The 17,291-nt window shown below is 42.5% G+C and overlaps 1 protein-coding gene across 3 annotated transcripts; it reads left to right on the top strand.

Annotated features, from left to right (window-relative positions):
- The first annotated feature begins 6,946 nt into the window (after nt 1–6,946).
- LOC115797854 (endogenous retrovirus group PABLB member 1 Env polyprotein-like) lies at nt 6,947–15,315 on the top strand. 3 transcript variants are annotated; one of them, XM_030754376.1, is made up of 2 exons: nt 6,947–7,264; nt 13,328–15,315. In XM_030754376.1, exon 2 carries the CDS (start codon nt 13,611–13,613, stop codon nt 15,081–15,083), a length of 1,473 nt encoding a protein of 490 aa, XP_030610236.1. In that variant the 5' UTR covers nt 6,947–7,264; nt 13,328–13,610; the 3' UTR covers nt 15,084–15,315. The 3 variants fall into 3 exon arrangements, 2 of the variants coding, with proteins under 2 accessions (XP_030610236.1, XP_030610238.1); XR_004021458.1 differs by lacking the exon at nt 6,947–7,264 and having other exon boundaries at nt 10,263–14,612; nt 14,770–15,315; XM_030754378.1 differs by lacking the exon at nt 6,947–7,264 and having other exon boundaries at nt 13,583–14,612; nt 14,770–14,904.
- Nucleotides 15,316–17,291: the final 1,976 nt, after the last annotated feature.

The raw sequence follows: 17,291 nt of genomic DNA, 5'->3' as shown, positions 1-17,291 counted from the left end.
CTGAAGCAGACTGGGATTGAACCCCAAACCTTCTGATTAGCAGGTCTAGTAGTAGGTCCTGAGCCACAACCACCCCTAATAATCGAGGTCCGGGGTGGGCCAAGTTTTTGAGACAGGCGCCACATTAAAATCACATTACAAACTTAGATTACTTAAAAGGTCTCAGTGGGAACAGTGTTGTTGGTCACCCTTTTTTTTTTGGCGTTAATTAATATCCAGCAGTCCGATGTTTCATCATGGTGACATTTGCAAGTTTACACCAAGGTAGCCTCAGTCTCTCGGGACATGCTGTCAAATGTGTTTTCCCCTTTAGGAATTCCACGGTCAAGAATTCCTCAGTTATCTCAAAAGTGTCAATAATTCCTCTGATAAAAATTAAGATCTGAGTGATGTCTTTTACGTCTGGTGCCAACGACTTTAATTTAGCCAGCTCTGCTTTTTTGTTAGGCTCGCTATCTCGGTCTTCATCTATTAGCTCCACACGGCGAGTCACTGTCCTGCATGATAAATTTGTTTTTGCTCTCTGGACACAGGAGACCTGCTGTATCTGCCATGCATTCTTTCATAAACTCCTCTTTGAGGGAGGTTTGCTAATTTGAATGCAAGTAAATAACTTGCCTTGGTGTTTGACTCTTGAAGAGCAGTTTCTTGGTGAAAAAGATTTTGCTGAGTCTGCAAACTGGCTAACAGCCTCTGCATTGACTGCTTGTTAGCATAGTTAGTATGCTTTGTGGAAAAGTGGTGACTGATGTATCAAAGCCTTGGCTGTTCTGCTTCATCTTTTCGGGGGTGAAGGATGAATCACAGGTGACAAAGAAGGAATGGACGACTAACAATGTCCATTGTGTCTGGGGTGAATCTTTGGCAGGCCGGGGCCCAACTGTGGCCCACGGGCCATAGCTTGCCCATACACGATCTAGGTCATAACCTCTGAACTTCTATGGGAATCAAACTGTGGATAGTGAAAGGGTGGCTGGGCTGAGAGATGGGATGAGAGCATGGTCATTCAGGAGGGGTCAGAGTAGGGGCTACAAATCAAAAGCATGACTAGAACACCTTCTGAACACCTCCTCAGTGAGCTGTTTCAGGCATGACTAAATGGGAGGAGATCTGGGGGCAGACCTGTGACTGAGTGGGAATGCCCTGGTTTATCCCCAGATGAGGTCTATAGGAAAGACTGGTGTGGGCATCCCTGATGCAGATCTATACAGGAGTATAGATCTATGTGTGTTATTGGGTTTTTACAAACTGTCTGACTCACTCAGGATTGTGTGCAAAGACCAAACTACACCTTTATGACCCACGAATTTGTAAAGTATGTATTTTCTTACTTCGGCTTTCCTTTATAAATACATAATAAAATAATTATAAAAGCCCAGTGAGCTCCTCTGCTATCCTGCACTTTCCACACTGTCCCTACATTTGTAACGCTTCGCTGAGGAGGCCCAGCCTACTTCATTCCCTGAGCTTAGTACTGAGTACTGAGTCGCTGAGCTCCCATTTTGCAAATGTGCTCAGTGTAATTGTTATTGCACTTTTATATTATACTTAGCTCAGAAGACATTATCCCTACTTAGCATAAATCATTATCACAGTTGTCGTGGTAATGACAGGGCTGCTCACTTGTAGAGTCACTGAGTAAAAGCACGGCAGGGCAGAGATACGATCACAGGAAACACTGAGGAAAACCACCCTCACAATAAAGCTCGACACCGCTCCCTTTGCCTAATTTTAAATCCACTCGATCAGAAGGGACGTTTAAAAATGTTTTCACCTCACCTCACTTGATGGAAAAGTCAGATTAGATTAATTAGTCTCAGCTGACAGACTCAGAAAAAAGGTGATGTGTTAATATATGTATTTGGGTCTGATATTATCACTTGTACACTGCTGCTGTGTCAGACGCGACAGATTCAAATGAAAACTTTACAGCGGAGCTGGAAATTTTCTCGTGTCCGTGGCATAAGGATCAGAAAGGATCCCAGTGCAGAGCGAGCGGGAATAAATGATGGCCAAACGCAGCTCCGTTATTAAAGTGAGATTCTACATCATCGATCACAGAAGCTGAAAGTATTTACATGTTTGTGCACGTGTGTGTGTGTGTGTCAGAGGACTGCTTCGATGCACAAGCAGGTAAATGAAAAAGATCAAATACAGTAAAAAAAAAGCTTCTATGGATTGTGTGCATTATTGAAATGAAGGAACAATGTGTCAAACTGAGGAAGTAATTTATGATGCCTGCTGATTACGCCTGAATCGATACTTTTACACAAACACATTTTAAGGTTTCTTTAGTGAAGAATGTTTACATTAACACTGATTTGATTTCATTTTTATTTCAACCTACAACAAATTTCTGAATAAAGTGCTGCAGCCTGTAGGAGAGAATTTTGTATCACCTTCAATGATTTATTCTCAGCTTTTTTCATCCTGTTATGATTTTTTTCTTCTGTTTGGTTCCAGGTTTGAGAGTTGAACTGTAAGGAGTTCATGTTTTGTTGTAACCTGATTAAACGCATGTTTTACTTTTTTTGTAAAGTTTATGCTGATGTTCTAAACTGTGTCCACATTCAGAACACATCACAGATATCTGTTTCGGGATATCTTTTAAGAATCATGCTCATCTCAGTGATGCTGAACAAAATTACCGGCAACATTACCTGAACTTTAGTGAACATTTTTAAAAATAAAAAGACTTCACCAGGAAGAGGAGGAGCCAATCAGGAGGAGCCTCTGCTGTGGATGGATGTGTTCTCATCCTGGATGTTTTGGTTCTTTGAAGCAGTTGGACTGGTTGTGATAGCACCACATCCATGCAGTCAGACCCACAGGGGAGCAGCTTTATTCAGTATAAACAAGATTGAATGACAAATTAAATGGCGCCACCCAACCATGGATGTGACATTCTTGTGGGAACAACGGGTTGCAATTGGCACACTGATAATAAGAAGAGCATTCAAGTGGAGAGAGTATTGTGCTGCTGCATATAAGAGGACCCTGATTATTACTGCACTGAGGTAACCTTTCACTCAGGAAGGAAGAATTCACATATCTCATTTACTTGCCCCCACATTAGGAGAAAAGGTTGGTTTTCTTGCCACTTAGCATAAGCAGTTATGAATGAAATACACAAATTACACACAAAGCCCTCGATTACGGCAAACAGCAGAAATGTGCGGTTTACTTTACAATAAACTTATGACTGCTGCCTCCTGCCAGTGGCTCTGAGAAAGTCCTCCAACCTTTGACAACCTCTGAGAACCTGAATCCTGGTTTGATGAAGCGTTCGCAGAAGCTGAAGCTGCTTCCAAGTGTTTGAGTTAAATGTCCACAACTTCACGAGATCCACACCAGCACTCCAAACCAAGAAAAATGGGCACATTTACAGTAGCAATAATCGCCTTAATTATTCACCTCTATCAATTATTCCTTATTTCTTATTGCAGAAACAGGTGTGATCAGGACCGAACTGTACCTCAGCTTCAGTCCTGAGCTCCACTGCAGTCAGCAGAGACCACAGCAAACTAACAACTAACTTTACTAGATAGTACTCAAGGACATGCAATTTTAATTCTTAATAAAATCCTGTCGCAAAATTTTAATGCAAATGTGAATTTCAAGCAAGGCCAAGTTGCTGCGCTGCCACCTGAACGTGAATTATGACTGAATTTGCAGAATAAAAAGACTCTCTTTGTAAACGAAGCGTCTACGTGAGGACGTCTTTCCTGCACGGGGGCACAGGGATTAGCACCACTGGCTCATAGTAAGAAGGCTCAGTCTCCAGCCTGGGCCTTTCTCTGTGGAGTTCTACACCTGCATGGGTTTTCTTGGAGTTCCTTCCACATGCATGTCAGATTAACTGGGGATTTGAACCTGGACATGGATGTGAAGTAGATAAATTGCTAAAAGTGTATAGAATAAAACATTGTATTGTTAAAGGTGGTTTTCAGTGGTCAGTAGGATGAGGACAGGGTGATATAAATGCCATCATTCCATCCATCCATCCATCCATCCATCCATCCATTCTCTTCCGCTTATCCGGGGCCGGGTCGCGGGGGCAGGAGCCTAAGCAGAGAAGCCCAGGCTTCCCTCTCCCCAGCCACCTCCTCCAGCTCATCCGGAGGGACCCCAAGGCGTTGCCAGGCCAGCCGAGAGATATAATCCCTCCAGCGTGTCCTGGGTCTACCACGGGGCCTCTTCCCGGTGGGACATGCCCGGAACACCTCACCTAAGAGGCGGCCAGGAGGCATCCTAGTCAGATGCACGAGCCACCTCAACTGGCTCCTTTCGATGTGGAGGAGCAGCGGCTTTACTCTGAGCCCCTCCCGGATGGCGGCACTCCTCACCTTATCTCTAAGGGAGAGGCCAGCCACCCTTCGAAGGAAACTCATTTCTGCCGCTTGTATTCGCGATCTTATTCTTTCGGTCACTACCCAAAGCTCGTGACCATAGGTGAGGGTAGGAATGTAGATCGACCGGTAAATCGAGAGCTTTTACGCTAAGCTCTCTCTTCTTCATTCCATTATTTGGTTTTTGTTTCTGAGTAAATCGATGTATTAGTGTAAAAAAAACACGTTTCTGTAGATTACAGAGAGCTGAGTATGTTGATTATTAAATAACTTGGAGGCTGATGGAACATTTGTAAACACCTTTCTGGCCACAGGGTTAGCCATCCAGCTCGTGAGCATTATTTATGCCATTGAACCACATCAGTTACATGCAAATCAACGCAAAACCCAACACTGATGATTAGCACATCATGACTTCCACAGGTGAATTAGGAGGATGAATATGAATATATTCAGGATGTGTCACGTTATGCACTTTTATCATGTGCAGCCTAGCCACAGGCTAGCTTTTAATTGGCTTCCCGGAGACATGTAAACATCAGCTCACATATACAGTGAGGAAACTTCAGAGAAAGGGAAATGGGGAGGGAGTAGGGTAAAAGGGTGAAGAAGAGCACATCCTCTGCAGCATAATTATAAAATGTATGATTTCCTGTTTTTATGCTGAGAGAGTTTCTTGTTTTCGTGCTGCACGTCCCTCTGAGGAGGTAATGAAATAATGGGAAGGGTTGAGGGTTACTCTCACTCACACCACACAGCAATAATGTGATGACACCTCTTGCTCCATGCTACATGTAAATCAGGCTGACATTCACTGGGAGCAGCTAGTCACTTCCAGCTCTTCAAAGGTGCAGGAGTGCAATAAAAATGGGGTGTTTGAAAGTTGGATTCTTGAATAAATATAGTATTTCACAGTGGATACAACATGTGCCCTGATGGATGTATTTGGACAAATTTGTGTGTTTGCTCTTTGACACAGTGTTTGTGATAACTCCTGCTGCAGTTCTTCATCTTCATGCTGTTCCCTGTAGCTCTGCTCCACGTCTCTGCCTCATTTTTAATACTTCACAACACATTTTAAACTTCTGTTTACTCATCTGCTGCGTGGGTACACAGCGACATGAATTTGCTTTTAGCAAATCAAGAGGAGAGTGGAGACACCACCACAGGCTGATTAGAGACAAAAAGAAGAAAAGTTCTGCTTCAAATGTCGATTTCAGAAATGCTTTGTTCTCCTGTTTCTCTTGTTTTTATTCTTATGTTTGTATTTTAAAAAAGGAAATCTCCTTAATTGTTTGAACAGTGCTTCGGCACACAGAATTTATTTGTGATGCTTGAGCTAAACTAAAGGGAGTGGCTAAACTAGATGCTATGAGAGTGGTTGATTCATAAAATGCCTGCTCAAAAAGATAGCTTATTAATGAGTCACAACATTAAAACCACCTTGTCAAATATTGTTCTCTGTATTGTGTGTGCAGCCTGTGATGGCGGGCACTGGGACAATGGCAGCACTTCCTGTGGATCGTCTGGGCTTTGAGGCGGGTTGTTCATCGTTTCATATGACACTGTAATGTTGTGGGAGACCACGGCTGTCTGGGAGTGCTGTGCTTGGTCTGCAGGAATGTTTGGTCATAATGTATCAAAGTAACAGATATATTTTATGTACGGCTGTGTTCAGACATGTGAGAGGCATCTATGGGGCCATCGCCACCTTGCTGAGGGATTGAGACTCTGGGTTCTGGATCTTTTAAAGAACATCAAACCTCTGTTTATTTTTTATGTTCTAATTAAAGAAATGCCATAACTAAGCATTTTTATGATATTTTACTTTTATGGATACACTGAATTTGATGTCAAAAGTCTTTTTTAAATAGTCTAATGTTAAGTGACTGTCTTGTCTTAATTAGGCTAATGCTACTTTATGTCAGACTGGAAAACGAACTTTGTAAATAAAGTTTCAGAAATATGTTGAAACCCATATTTATTGGCACTGCTGCTGTATGTAGGATAAGACAGGAGATACTTTACTGGAAAAAAAATCAGTTCAGATAATAGATGAGTAGACTGTGTTCATATGAAGGTGGTGCTAAATGTATGTTCCTGTACTGTAGCTACAAAAACTGCAGAGTCATTCAGATGGGCTGGTTTGGTGTGCATCTAAAAAATGAGAATATCATGAAAACATTTTTATTTTTCATAATGTTGTTGGAGTTATGGTATAAATTCCATTCTGTTTATTATAAATTATCATATCTTCTGTTTGTATATTTTCTATAAGTTGTTTTATGTGCATATGATACTGTTGTTTTTATGTTTGAAATGGGAACACGTGGTGGTATTTCTTACAAAGGAAGTTGTAGTTATCTGCAGGCTGCTCTCAGCCTGCAGAGAACACATATAGGATACGTGTCTCGTATACGCCATGTTACATGCGCACATGTCACAGTATGCTTACGACCATATATGGTAAGGAAAAACCCAAGAATGTTGTTTATTACATGCTGTAAACTGTGTTTGATGTAACCCACGTGATCTTATTGTGAAAATCCGAATAAAAGCGCTGCGCAGGAAGCAGTTCGCCAGGACAGATAACTTCCGCTCAGCTGAGAGCTGAGTTCAAGGAACGGATCTCTCCTCCTTGCGCAAGTTCAAAAGAGTTGTGTGTTTGTCCTCTGAGTTTTTAAAATGATCTGAACCTATCATTTTTTGGTCCTTCGAGAGCCGGAGCGGGACAGTTGCTGACTGACGCTGGAGGAGACGAACACCGAAGACTGTCTGACAGCCAGGATCATCAGTTGACCTGAAGAGAAGTCCTGAACCGTGAATTCGTCTTCAGGCCGGTGATTAGCTTCGCTCCTCCAGCGCCGTTCATCGCTCTCCCGGAGTCCGAGGGGACGTAACACCAACTGTAACAGGTATGTGAAAGCCGCGCGTTATAAATTAGGTAGGCTCGCCGAAAGGAGTCCGTTTTATCCGATAGTTACCGCTGTGGTTTTCGGTTCAGAAACGCACAGGTCTGCTCAGGTTGGAAGAACGTAAAAAAAGAACTCCAGTGGTTACCGCTATACTTCTGAACCTTGGTCCAGATTTCTGGACCAGTGAGGTATAGGTCTGCTTCGGGCTGGAGAAAATTGGTTATCCTCAGTGGTTACGCTGCATTGGGAATGGCAGGCTGCACACGCTGAGAAGACGGTACTGTGGGGTTTACTTTTGGTAATAAAAAGAAAGTAAATAGGCAACTCTCGCCAGGAAGAGAGGTTTCCCAAATTCGGATTTTAGAGATTTAAAATAGGCGCCGAAAATACGCGTATGTGTGTGTGAATGTGAGTGAATGAGAGCTTGAACGCCGCCTTTTGACGTGGAAGCAGCAGCGTGAAGGGATACCCTACGGGTGCCAACGAACTTTACGGCCTGTTGAAGTACACAGTGACGGGCGGATTTGTTATTAGGTCCCAGAAGGACACGTGGTCCGATCGGGACAAAGCACGGGAAGTAAAATGGGGATTATGAACAGTAAACTGAGTAAGCCTGCCCTAGAGGGGGATTTAAAATATATGGAGAGATACTCTCCGGGCAGCACAACGTTCTGCAATAAATGGAAGAAAAAGTATGGTTTTAGTGGAAAGTTAGAGTTAAGGGGATGTGAAGATTTGGTAAGAAATTTAAAAATCAGTGTGGCAACACAAGAAGGGAAGTGTAAAGTTGAAAAAGAAAGACAGTTAATGGTAGCAAAAACGTGGTTGGAGCAAGCACAGAAAAGGGCCGCGGGCAGAGAACAAAAGAAGGGAAAACAAACCTCCTGTAATGTGCATGCTGCATTGTTAAGGCCAGAGGATGAGACAGTTAGGCCTTGTAGGGTGCAACCCCCACCTCAACCACCTCCCCCAGCTCAGCCACCTCTTTCAGCCCAAGCATCTCCCCCGCAGTTACAGGGGGCAGATGGTAATTTACAGGTTGAGGAGGAGGGGGATTTAGTGCAGCAATTAAATTTAACGGCAGGAAGGATGGTCCTTAGAAGTCATGATAAGAACAAACAAACAGGGAATGTGGTTGCCCTGGTACAAGGAGGTTATCCAGATTTAGAGCCCCTCCTGTGTAAATATGGTGTGAAACATTGCTCGGGGGTTGAGAGTTGTGATTGTTCTGTGAGACATTCAGACTCTTTACGGCCGGCAGTAAACACATTTCCTATGGTGGAAGTAGCTAATCCACATAGGGGTGTTGGTAATGATAATGCACAAACAATCTTAGTTTTTAGGCCGTGGACAAATGTAGAAATGTTAGAGGCAGTTAAAGGTCTGACATCTCATAAAACTAATGTAAACTTGTGGGCAACAGAGGTTGTAGGATTACAAGCCTCGTTTAATTTGAATGGTGATGAAATGGTTTCTGTATTCAGAAACCATTTTAAGCACGATTGGGGAAGAGTGAGAGGAGATTTCACTGGGAAAGATGCGGGAGGAGTAACACTGCCTCATGATTCAGTTGCTCTACGGCAGGGAATTCAGGGAGTAGTGTTGCTGACTAGAAACACACTGATTCCACCCCCAAATTATGATAAAATCTATCACTGCAAACAGAAAGACGGAGAGGGTGTTTTTGAATTCAGGGAAAGATTAGAGGAAGTGTTTAAAGCACACAGTGGCATACCAGAGGACCAAGACCCAAATGGTCCCTATCAAAGACAACTAAAACAAGCATTGATGTCTGGTTTCCACCCAAAATATTCTGATTTCATACGCAAACATAATGTAAATCATGCCACAGGAAACCTCATGGACACTATGAATTGGGCTCATCATGCAGAAGAGGTGATAAAATCAAAAAAGGATAAGAAACCAGTGCAAGTTTTTTATAATCATGACAGCCAAACGGATGGCTCTGCAACTCAAGTGTTTTTGGTGGGAGATCAAAGGCCTCAAAGAGTAGAATTTAAATCAGGAGGTAGAGGCAGAGGCCGGGGAAGAGGCCGTGGTCAGTATAACAGACCTGTCCCCAGGGGAGACGGCTGTTGGCTGTGTGGAAAACAGGGACACATATCCAGAGACTGCAGGGACAGGAGGTTTAGGGATCCTCCATACAATCCAGTTTACAACAGCTCTACATGACTAGGTGAAGTTTCAGATGACATTGAGGTTACCAGTGTTGATCTGAAGCTAATATTAGCTGTAATCTCCACACCAGGTCAGAAACCTTTAATAACTCTCTTGGTAAATGGCAAAACAACTGAATTCCTGTGTGACTCAGGTGCAGATAGAACAGTGGTGAAGGAACACATCCCAAAATTAAAAGAATCTAAGAAGAGAGTTTTTGTAAAATCAGCTAATGGGCAATTAAGTGCCTTACCCCTTTCAGCTCCAGTGATAATTAGTGATCCAGAGACAGGAATTTACAGTCAGGGCCCTGTGGTGTTGAGTTCAGAGTGTCCAGTGAATTTGCTAGGGCGAGACATGCTTCAAGCTCTGGGAATTGCTATAGTTCCCACTCCAATGGGAATGCAGGCTACAGTGGTAAATCAGGTTCATGAAGTAGAAGAACTACCTCAGACTTATTACTACTGGAGCCTGGATTTTCCAAAATCAGATCTTGCTCAAACGGGTAGACAGCTATTAAATCTAATAGCTTCTTACCTAAAATCAGGGAGTGATTTGCAGCCTCCCGAAACTATGCACTGCACTCTCAGGTACAAGCAGACTCCAGGCCCAGACCAAACCTATGCAGAAAAGGTTAGGAAGCTGCAGACTCAAAAACTGAACTTGCATACTCTCTATGTGTTAAAACGAGAGTATAGTGGTGTCATTGTAACTTTGACTCCTGAAGCCCAAGGTCTGTATTCCTTTAATCCATTTTTATCAGTACCTCATGTGTCGCTGTCAAAACCTCCTACAGCTAAATGGGAAGATGTGGGCCAGCTTCTGTGCGATGCTGAAAAACTTACAGACTGGAGGGACATGGGTCAAGGTTGGTGGGAATCCTCTGATGGCCAGGTACAGAAAATCGAACTGCAGTGGACAGTCATGACTAAAGTCCATGAACACACAAATAGCTCTACATCAGCCTGATCTATGGTAAACATAGAAAATTTCCCAGAATTACAAATACTTCCTGATAGTTTGTGGTCAAAGGGAGCAGCAGACGTAGGATTATTAAGTACCGCTGACCCAGTAATTATTAAACCAAAATCTGATTACAGACCTTATGTACGTCAATATCCACTTAAACCAGACGCACAGGCAGGGATAGAGCCAGTAATCATGGAGATGCTGAAGGCAGGCATACTGATTGAAAAACCTGATGCTCGTTGTAATACCCCTATATTCCCAGTAAGGAAACAAGGTACAGATAAATGGCGTCTAGTGCAGGATTTAAGAGCTGTGAATCAAGCTGTACAAACTAGAGCACCCTGTGTTCCAGACCCACATACACTGCTAAATCAGTTGACCCCTGACAAAAAATGGTTCACGGTTGTGGATCTCAGTAATGCTTTTTTCTCGATTCCTTTACATGAGGATTCACAGGACTGGTTTGCCTTTACCTACAAGGAAAAAAAATTCTGTTACACGCGTATGGCTCAAGGGTTCACGGATAGCCCCACAATTTTTTCACAAGCTATTGCAAATTGCATGTCGCAGCTGTCAATAGCAAAAAATTCCCAAGTATTGACTTATGTGGATGACATTCTCATAGCATCAGACACAGAGGAGCATTGTAGAACGCAGTCATTAGAAGTGTTACAACACCTGGCAAAAACAGGAAACAAAGTCAGTTTGGAGAAACTGCAGTGGGTGCAAAGGGAAGTAAGGTATTTGGGACACATTCTTTCACAGCAAGGGCGAAAGCTTCTGGAGTCTCGGAAAACAGCCATCATGCAGGCACCCAAACCACAGACAAAGAAACAGATGTTGGCATTTTTAGGCTTATGCAATTACTGTAGAGCCTGGGTTCCAAACTACGCCCAAATTACACAACCATTGTTATCAGTTATACATGATGTGCCCATGGCAATGTCTGGAAATGTAAAATGGACTCTAGAAGCTGAACAGGCATTTACTGAAGTTAAGCAAGCTTTAACTACAGAAATAATTCTGCCCTTACCAGATTATTCTAAACAGTTTGTTCAAACTGTAGATTGTAAAAATGGTTTTATGACTTCAGCCTTGTTGCAACCCTTTGGTGACAAACTGCGACCCATTGCTTATTATTCTAAACGTTTAGATGCAGTGTCAAGAGCACTCCCACCTTGTGTGCAAGCGGTATGTGCAGCAGCAATGTCAGTGGAATCTTCGAGTGAGTTAGTTTTGTTTCATCCACTGACATTGAAAGTACCACACGCGGTCTCAGTTCTGTTATTACAAAGTAAGATGACTTTCCTTTCACCAGCGAGACATTTAAGCTGTATTGCTCTGCTACTATCTCAGCCGCATATTACAATTGAGCGCTGTACTTCCTTGAATCCTGCTACATTGCTTCCTACTCCAGAAGATGGAGAACCACATGATTGTAAAGCTATAACAGAGCAAAATAGTAAACCAAGGGAGGATTTGTTAGATACGCCATTAACAGAAGGCGACGTGGTGTATATAGATGGGTCAAGCAGGAAAAATGACAGAGGTATTACAGAAACGGGGTATGCAGTAGTAACTGATAAACAAATCATTAAGGCAGAACAACTACCATCTCATCTTTCAGCCCAAGCAGCGGAACTTATAGCTCTCATAGAAGCCTGCTTATTTTATAAGGATAAGACTGTGACAATTTATACAGATAGCCAATATGCATTTTCAACAGTGCATCTTTTTGCAGCCCAGTGGGCAAGAAGGGGAATGCAGACGTCTACAGGTCAGCCAGTGAAACATGCTACATTATTAAAACAGTTGCTCTTAGCTATTATGAAACCCAAAAACATAGCTATCTGTAAATGTGCAGCCCACACTGCGGGCAAAGATTCTGTCACCTTAGGAAATGCCTTTGCAGATAAGATAGCTAAGGAAGCGGCACAGGGCCTTTATGGCCACAGCGACATATACTTACATATACAAGAGCCAATAAGCCAGGAGGTTTTACAGGACATGCAAACACAAGCCCCGAAAGCAGAAATAGAGCAGTGGCTTAGGGATGGTGCGACATTGAAGGATAACATTTATCATATTAATGATAAACCGGTACTCCCTAAAGCCCTGTTCAAAACTGCAGCATTATTGAGTCATGGGCCTTGCCATGTCTCAACAGGAGGGATGGTACAGACAATAAGTAAATACTTTTATGCAAAAGGCTTTAATAACTATTCAAAAAATTTTTGTAGAGCATGTTTAACTTGCTGTAAAAATAATCCACAGGGTAATCTGAGACCAAGAAGGGGTAGATTTCCAACACCTTGTTATCCTTTTCAGTTCCTTCACATGGATTTCATAGAACTGAATCAATGTAGGACTTACAAGTACTGTTTAGTACTTGTAGATCCTTTTACAAAATGGGTTGAAATTATTCCATCGGCAAAAGCGGATGCACTGACGGTTGCAAAAGCCTTATGTAAGACCATAATTCCTAATTATGGCATTCCAGAGAAGCTGTGGAGTGATAATGGACCACACTTTGTAAATGAGATAGTATCTAAGGTGTCTCAAAATTTAGGCATTGAACTGAAGAACCATTGTGCATACCACCCGCAGAGTGCAGGGTTAGTGGAAAGAACAAATGGGACGATAAAAAATAGGTTGAGGAAAAGCATGGCAGAAACGGGGAGACCTTGGGTGGACTGTATAGACCTAGTGAAAATGTACATGCGCATAACACCATCAGAATTAGGACTTACTCCGTATGAAATATTATATGGCAGACCATTCAGGCTGCCTGTATATACGGAGGAAGAAAAGGCAGAAGAGAGCTGTGATTTGAGTGACTGGATGAGGAAATTTTTACAAAGTAAACAAGTAATTGATGCTAGTAAACTGCCAGAAGCATCTTCTTTCTCTTCACAGGTGCCACTGATACAGCCAGGAGACTGGGTGCTGGTCAAGGTCATCAAACGGAAGTGCTGGTCAAACCCGAGGTGGGACGGTCCATATCAAGTTCTACTGACCACACCAACAGCAGTGAAAATCGCTGAAAGATCTACGTGGATTCATCTGAGTCACTGCAAGAAGGTGGAGCCACTTACTTCGGAGTAAAGGTGGAAGTCTGGTTACAAAGGGGGAAATTCCTTATAGTGGTTTTTTTCGTCTCAACCCAGTGAAGACAACAACTGATCCCTACTCCTTTAGAATGGCGCCCTTCTGCAGCCTCATAATTATTTTCAGCGTGAGCACACTGCTAATTTTAGGAGCAACATCTTCATTAAATTACACCCAGTACCCACATGAATATGCAACCAATGAATGGTGGCAGTTAATGAACGTCACAGCTCATGTTAATAATTGGACAAATTGTTATGTGTGTGCACATATGCCAGTGGCAGGACACAATACTGGACTGAGGCCTTACAATGTTAGCTGGGAGCACTCATGGTGCCTCTATGGGTTGGCTACACATCCAGGGAGAAGAGCTAAATGGAGTGAAGCAAATTTTACCTCAATTCTTAACGTAAAGGGGATAAGTTCTCCCATTAATAGAAACTGTTCTATGTTAACAGATTTGCTCACTTGGCCCCAGTTAGCTAACCCCCTTCCTGAGGTACTGATGTTGACTCATTTGCCAGAGAAAGCTTTTCCAGCATGTGTTATAGCAAATGGAACCATCAAGGTGGGTAGATTACCAGCCACTCTCTGTAATGCTACCTATTCGTACTGTCCACCAACAGATGAGAGACAATGCCTGACCTGCCTCAAAAATATTGCTTGTTATAATAATCTAACTGTACGGAGGAAGGAATGTCAGTCTGACCTGGCCTACAGAATACAGATGGACATTGGAGAGCTGAGTCAGTGCTCACGAGTAGCACCAGGACCCAAGGGAACAAGAGTGTTAGCGGATTGGTATTTCATCTGTGGTCACAAAGCATACGTGTCCCTTCCCCCAGGTTGGGGAGGCCTGTGTAGTGTTGCATATGTGTCAGATCATGTCTTTTTCATGCAGTACCAGGCCAGTCATCCACATCACAAGACGAAGCGACAGGTTGGAGAGTGGCTCACGAGCCATTCAGAAGTCCCAGAGGAGCTCCGGATTTGGGGAGTCGGAGCGAAGATTGCCCAGTCTATCTTTCCAGGAATTGGACTGGGATTTGTGCGTGACCAAGTGGAAATAAATCGCTATGCACTATTACGTCTGGTAAATACAACTATAGCTCTAGGACAAGGAACTTTAAAAGAGTTAAGTTCACTCAGAGCAATGGTGATGCAAAACAGGATAGTATTAGATCTTTTGACAGCGTCCCAGGGTGGCGTGTGTAAGATTATTGGTAAGACATGTTGTACTTACATCCCAGATGAAGATGATGCTGGTGGAGCCATAAGGGAGGCACTCGACAGACTGACTGAATTACAGAAATATGTACAACAGCACACTCAGGAAAGCCAGAGTGATTGGTTTTCCTGGCTAAATGCGGGAACTTGGTGGCAGGTATTGTTGAAATGCCTGACTTCTGTTTTGTGTGTGTTAGTGTTGATTTGTGTGTTTACAATGTGTATTCTGCCCTGCATCAGATCCATGATAACAAAGATTTTTACTGGTTATGTTGTGTCATATTTGCAGCTTCAGATGGTCGACCAAGACGCTGAAATGCCTCAGGATATTTTGTAAATATGTATATATTTGGCAATGAATGAAACCCACACTGAAAATGTGCAAGCAAGTGGTGTGGCGTGGAAAAATATGCCAGTGAAGTTATGATAAACAGGGGGGAAATGTTGGAGTTATGGTATAAATTCCATTCTGTTTATTATAAATTATCATATCTTCTGTTTGTATATTTTCTATAAGTTGTTTTATGTGCATATGATACTGTTGTTTTTATGTTTGAAATGGGAACACGTGGTGGTATTTCTTACAAAGGAAGTTGTAGTTATCTGCAGGCTGCTCTCAGCCTGCAGAGAACACATATAGGATACGTGTCTCGTATACGCCATGTTACATGCGCACATGTCACAGTATGCTTACGACCATATATGGTAAGGAAAAACCCAAGAATGTTGTTTATTACATGCTGTAAACTGTGTTTGATGTAACCCACGTGATCTTATTGTGAAAATCCGAATAAAAGCGCTGCGCAGGAAGCAGTTCGCCAGGACAGATAACTTCCGCTCAGCTGAGAGCTGAGTTCAAGGAACGGATCTCTCCTCCTTGCGCAAGTTCAAAAGAGTTGTGTGTTTGTTCTCTGAGTTTTTAAAATGATCTGAACCTATCAATGTAATTCGAAAAGGTCTCATTTTTTCAGATGCAGCAGCGTGCCCCCGACAGATAAAGTTAGACGACTTTGATGGACAACAGCCCCGAGGAGAAGAAACGTTGAACCAAGTGACTCATCTGCAGCTCTCACATCCTGTCCCGGCTTATGAAAGTCAAACTGTGACAGGACAGGAGAGCCAGAGACTCAGAAACAGTTTTTACAGCACAGCATCCGAGAAAACGAGAGCCTCTGTGAACCGTCCCTCAGCTGTGCTGCTGCAGGCTCGGCTTCCTGAGGGGACTGCTTTTCATTCCTCATGTGTTTCCATGCTAAAACTGCATGTCAGTAACTTCTGTGCTGGTAGCTTTTTCCTGTTTGTTTTTCATGGTCTCTGTGCTACAGACTCTAATATTGTCCATCTGCTTTATATTATAAAGCACCTTTAGACTGTTGGTGTGAACTAGATCAAGAAATTTGAATTTTACTACCAAACTATCATAATTACTGTCAACTGTAAGGTGAGCATTATGATATGAAAACCAGCACCTGTTTAATCATGTATCCACATCTTGTACCATTCTGATATATTATCATATATGGTGTTGGACTGATGTCAGTGGAACAATATACAAACAGTTGTTACTGTTACAGTTAACGGGTCAGAGAGTTAACTCCCAACACAGGTCTTACTAAATAAAAGAGCTAACTGAGATGTACCAACGTCTAACTGCAGAGACCCCACAATGTTAATGCATTAATGTAAGACTGTTATTGGAGGCAGGTTTATGATACATAAGTTGTTTCTTCAAAATGGAACAATGCTAGTGAAATATTAATGGGATGTGACTAAACCTGGCACGAGCTGAGGATCAAAGGAGATCCTGTGACTGGGATAATCCCTTAGCTCTCAAAACTTGGTTTCATACAGAAAAAGTTGCCAAATCAACAATAAGTTATCTTTACAGTGTTCGAGGCTGTTAACTGACTAGAGAGCTAACAGCAGTTTTCTGTCATTGTCAGTTAATGTTTATGATAAAACACTGCAATTAGTGATGAAAACATACCTTTATGCTGTTGTTTGGTCATTACCTTACAATATAAAGCTCCTGTTGGGATTTGAAGCTATATAAAATTAAATTGTTACTTTTTTTCTTCCTCTGTTTTTCTTTATTTTACAATAACTCTACATTTCTCAGCCTGGCCCTAAGCAGCTGCTTGGCCTGCTTACGCCTCGGGCCGACTCTGATAGTCCTTTAATTTGAGGTGCTTCTTATTTCACATTCAGATATTGGAACGTTCTCTTCGCTGTGCTCTTGCTGTACATTTGATGTACTGTTGGTTGCTCAGATTTGCTGTGATCTGCCCATAATCCTTGACCGTGTGACTGAAGCTTGTGAAAACACCTACTGTGGAGCCGCTGCCACAGAGATACTTGAGACTGCTCTGTAGGATTAGATCAGTCTTAATTTGGCCCAAAGTGTTATTGTGAAATAGGTTAGACCACAGAGTCCTTTTTTAGGTTTCATTTTATTTATTTTAATTGTTGTTCTTCTCACTAGCATCTGTTTCATACCCCATGGAAACAATGCAGTGTTAAACGGGCCAGACAAACAATATGTAAT

Source organism: Archocentrus centrarchus, chromosome 19 (genome assembly GCF_007364275.1).
Source record: "Archocentrus centrarchus isolate MPI-CPG fArcCen1 chromosome 19, fArcCen1, whole genome shotgun sequence".
Taxonomy (NCBI): domain Eukaryota; kingdom Metazoa; phylum Chordata; class Actinopteri; order Cichliformes; family Cichlidae; genus Archocentrus; species Archocentrus centrarchus.
Note: the sequence above shows the minus strand (reverse complement) of the source record. Positions and strands in the feature narration are given on the sequence as shown.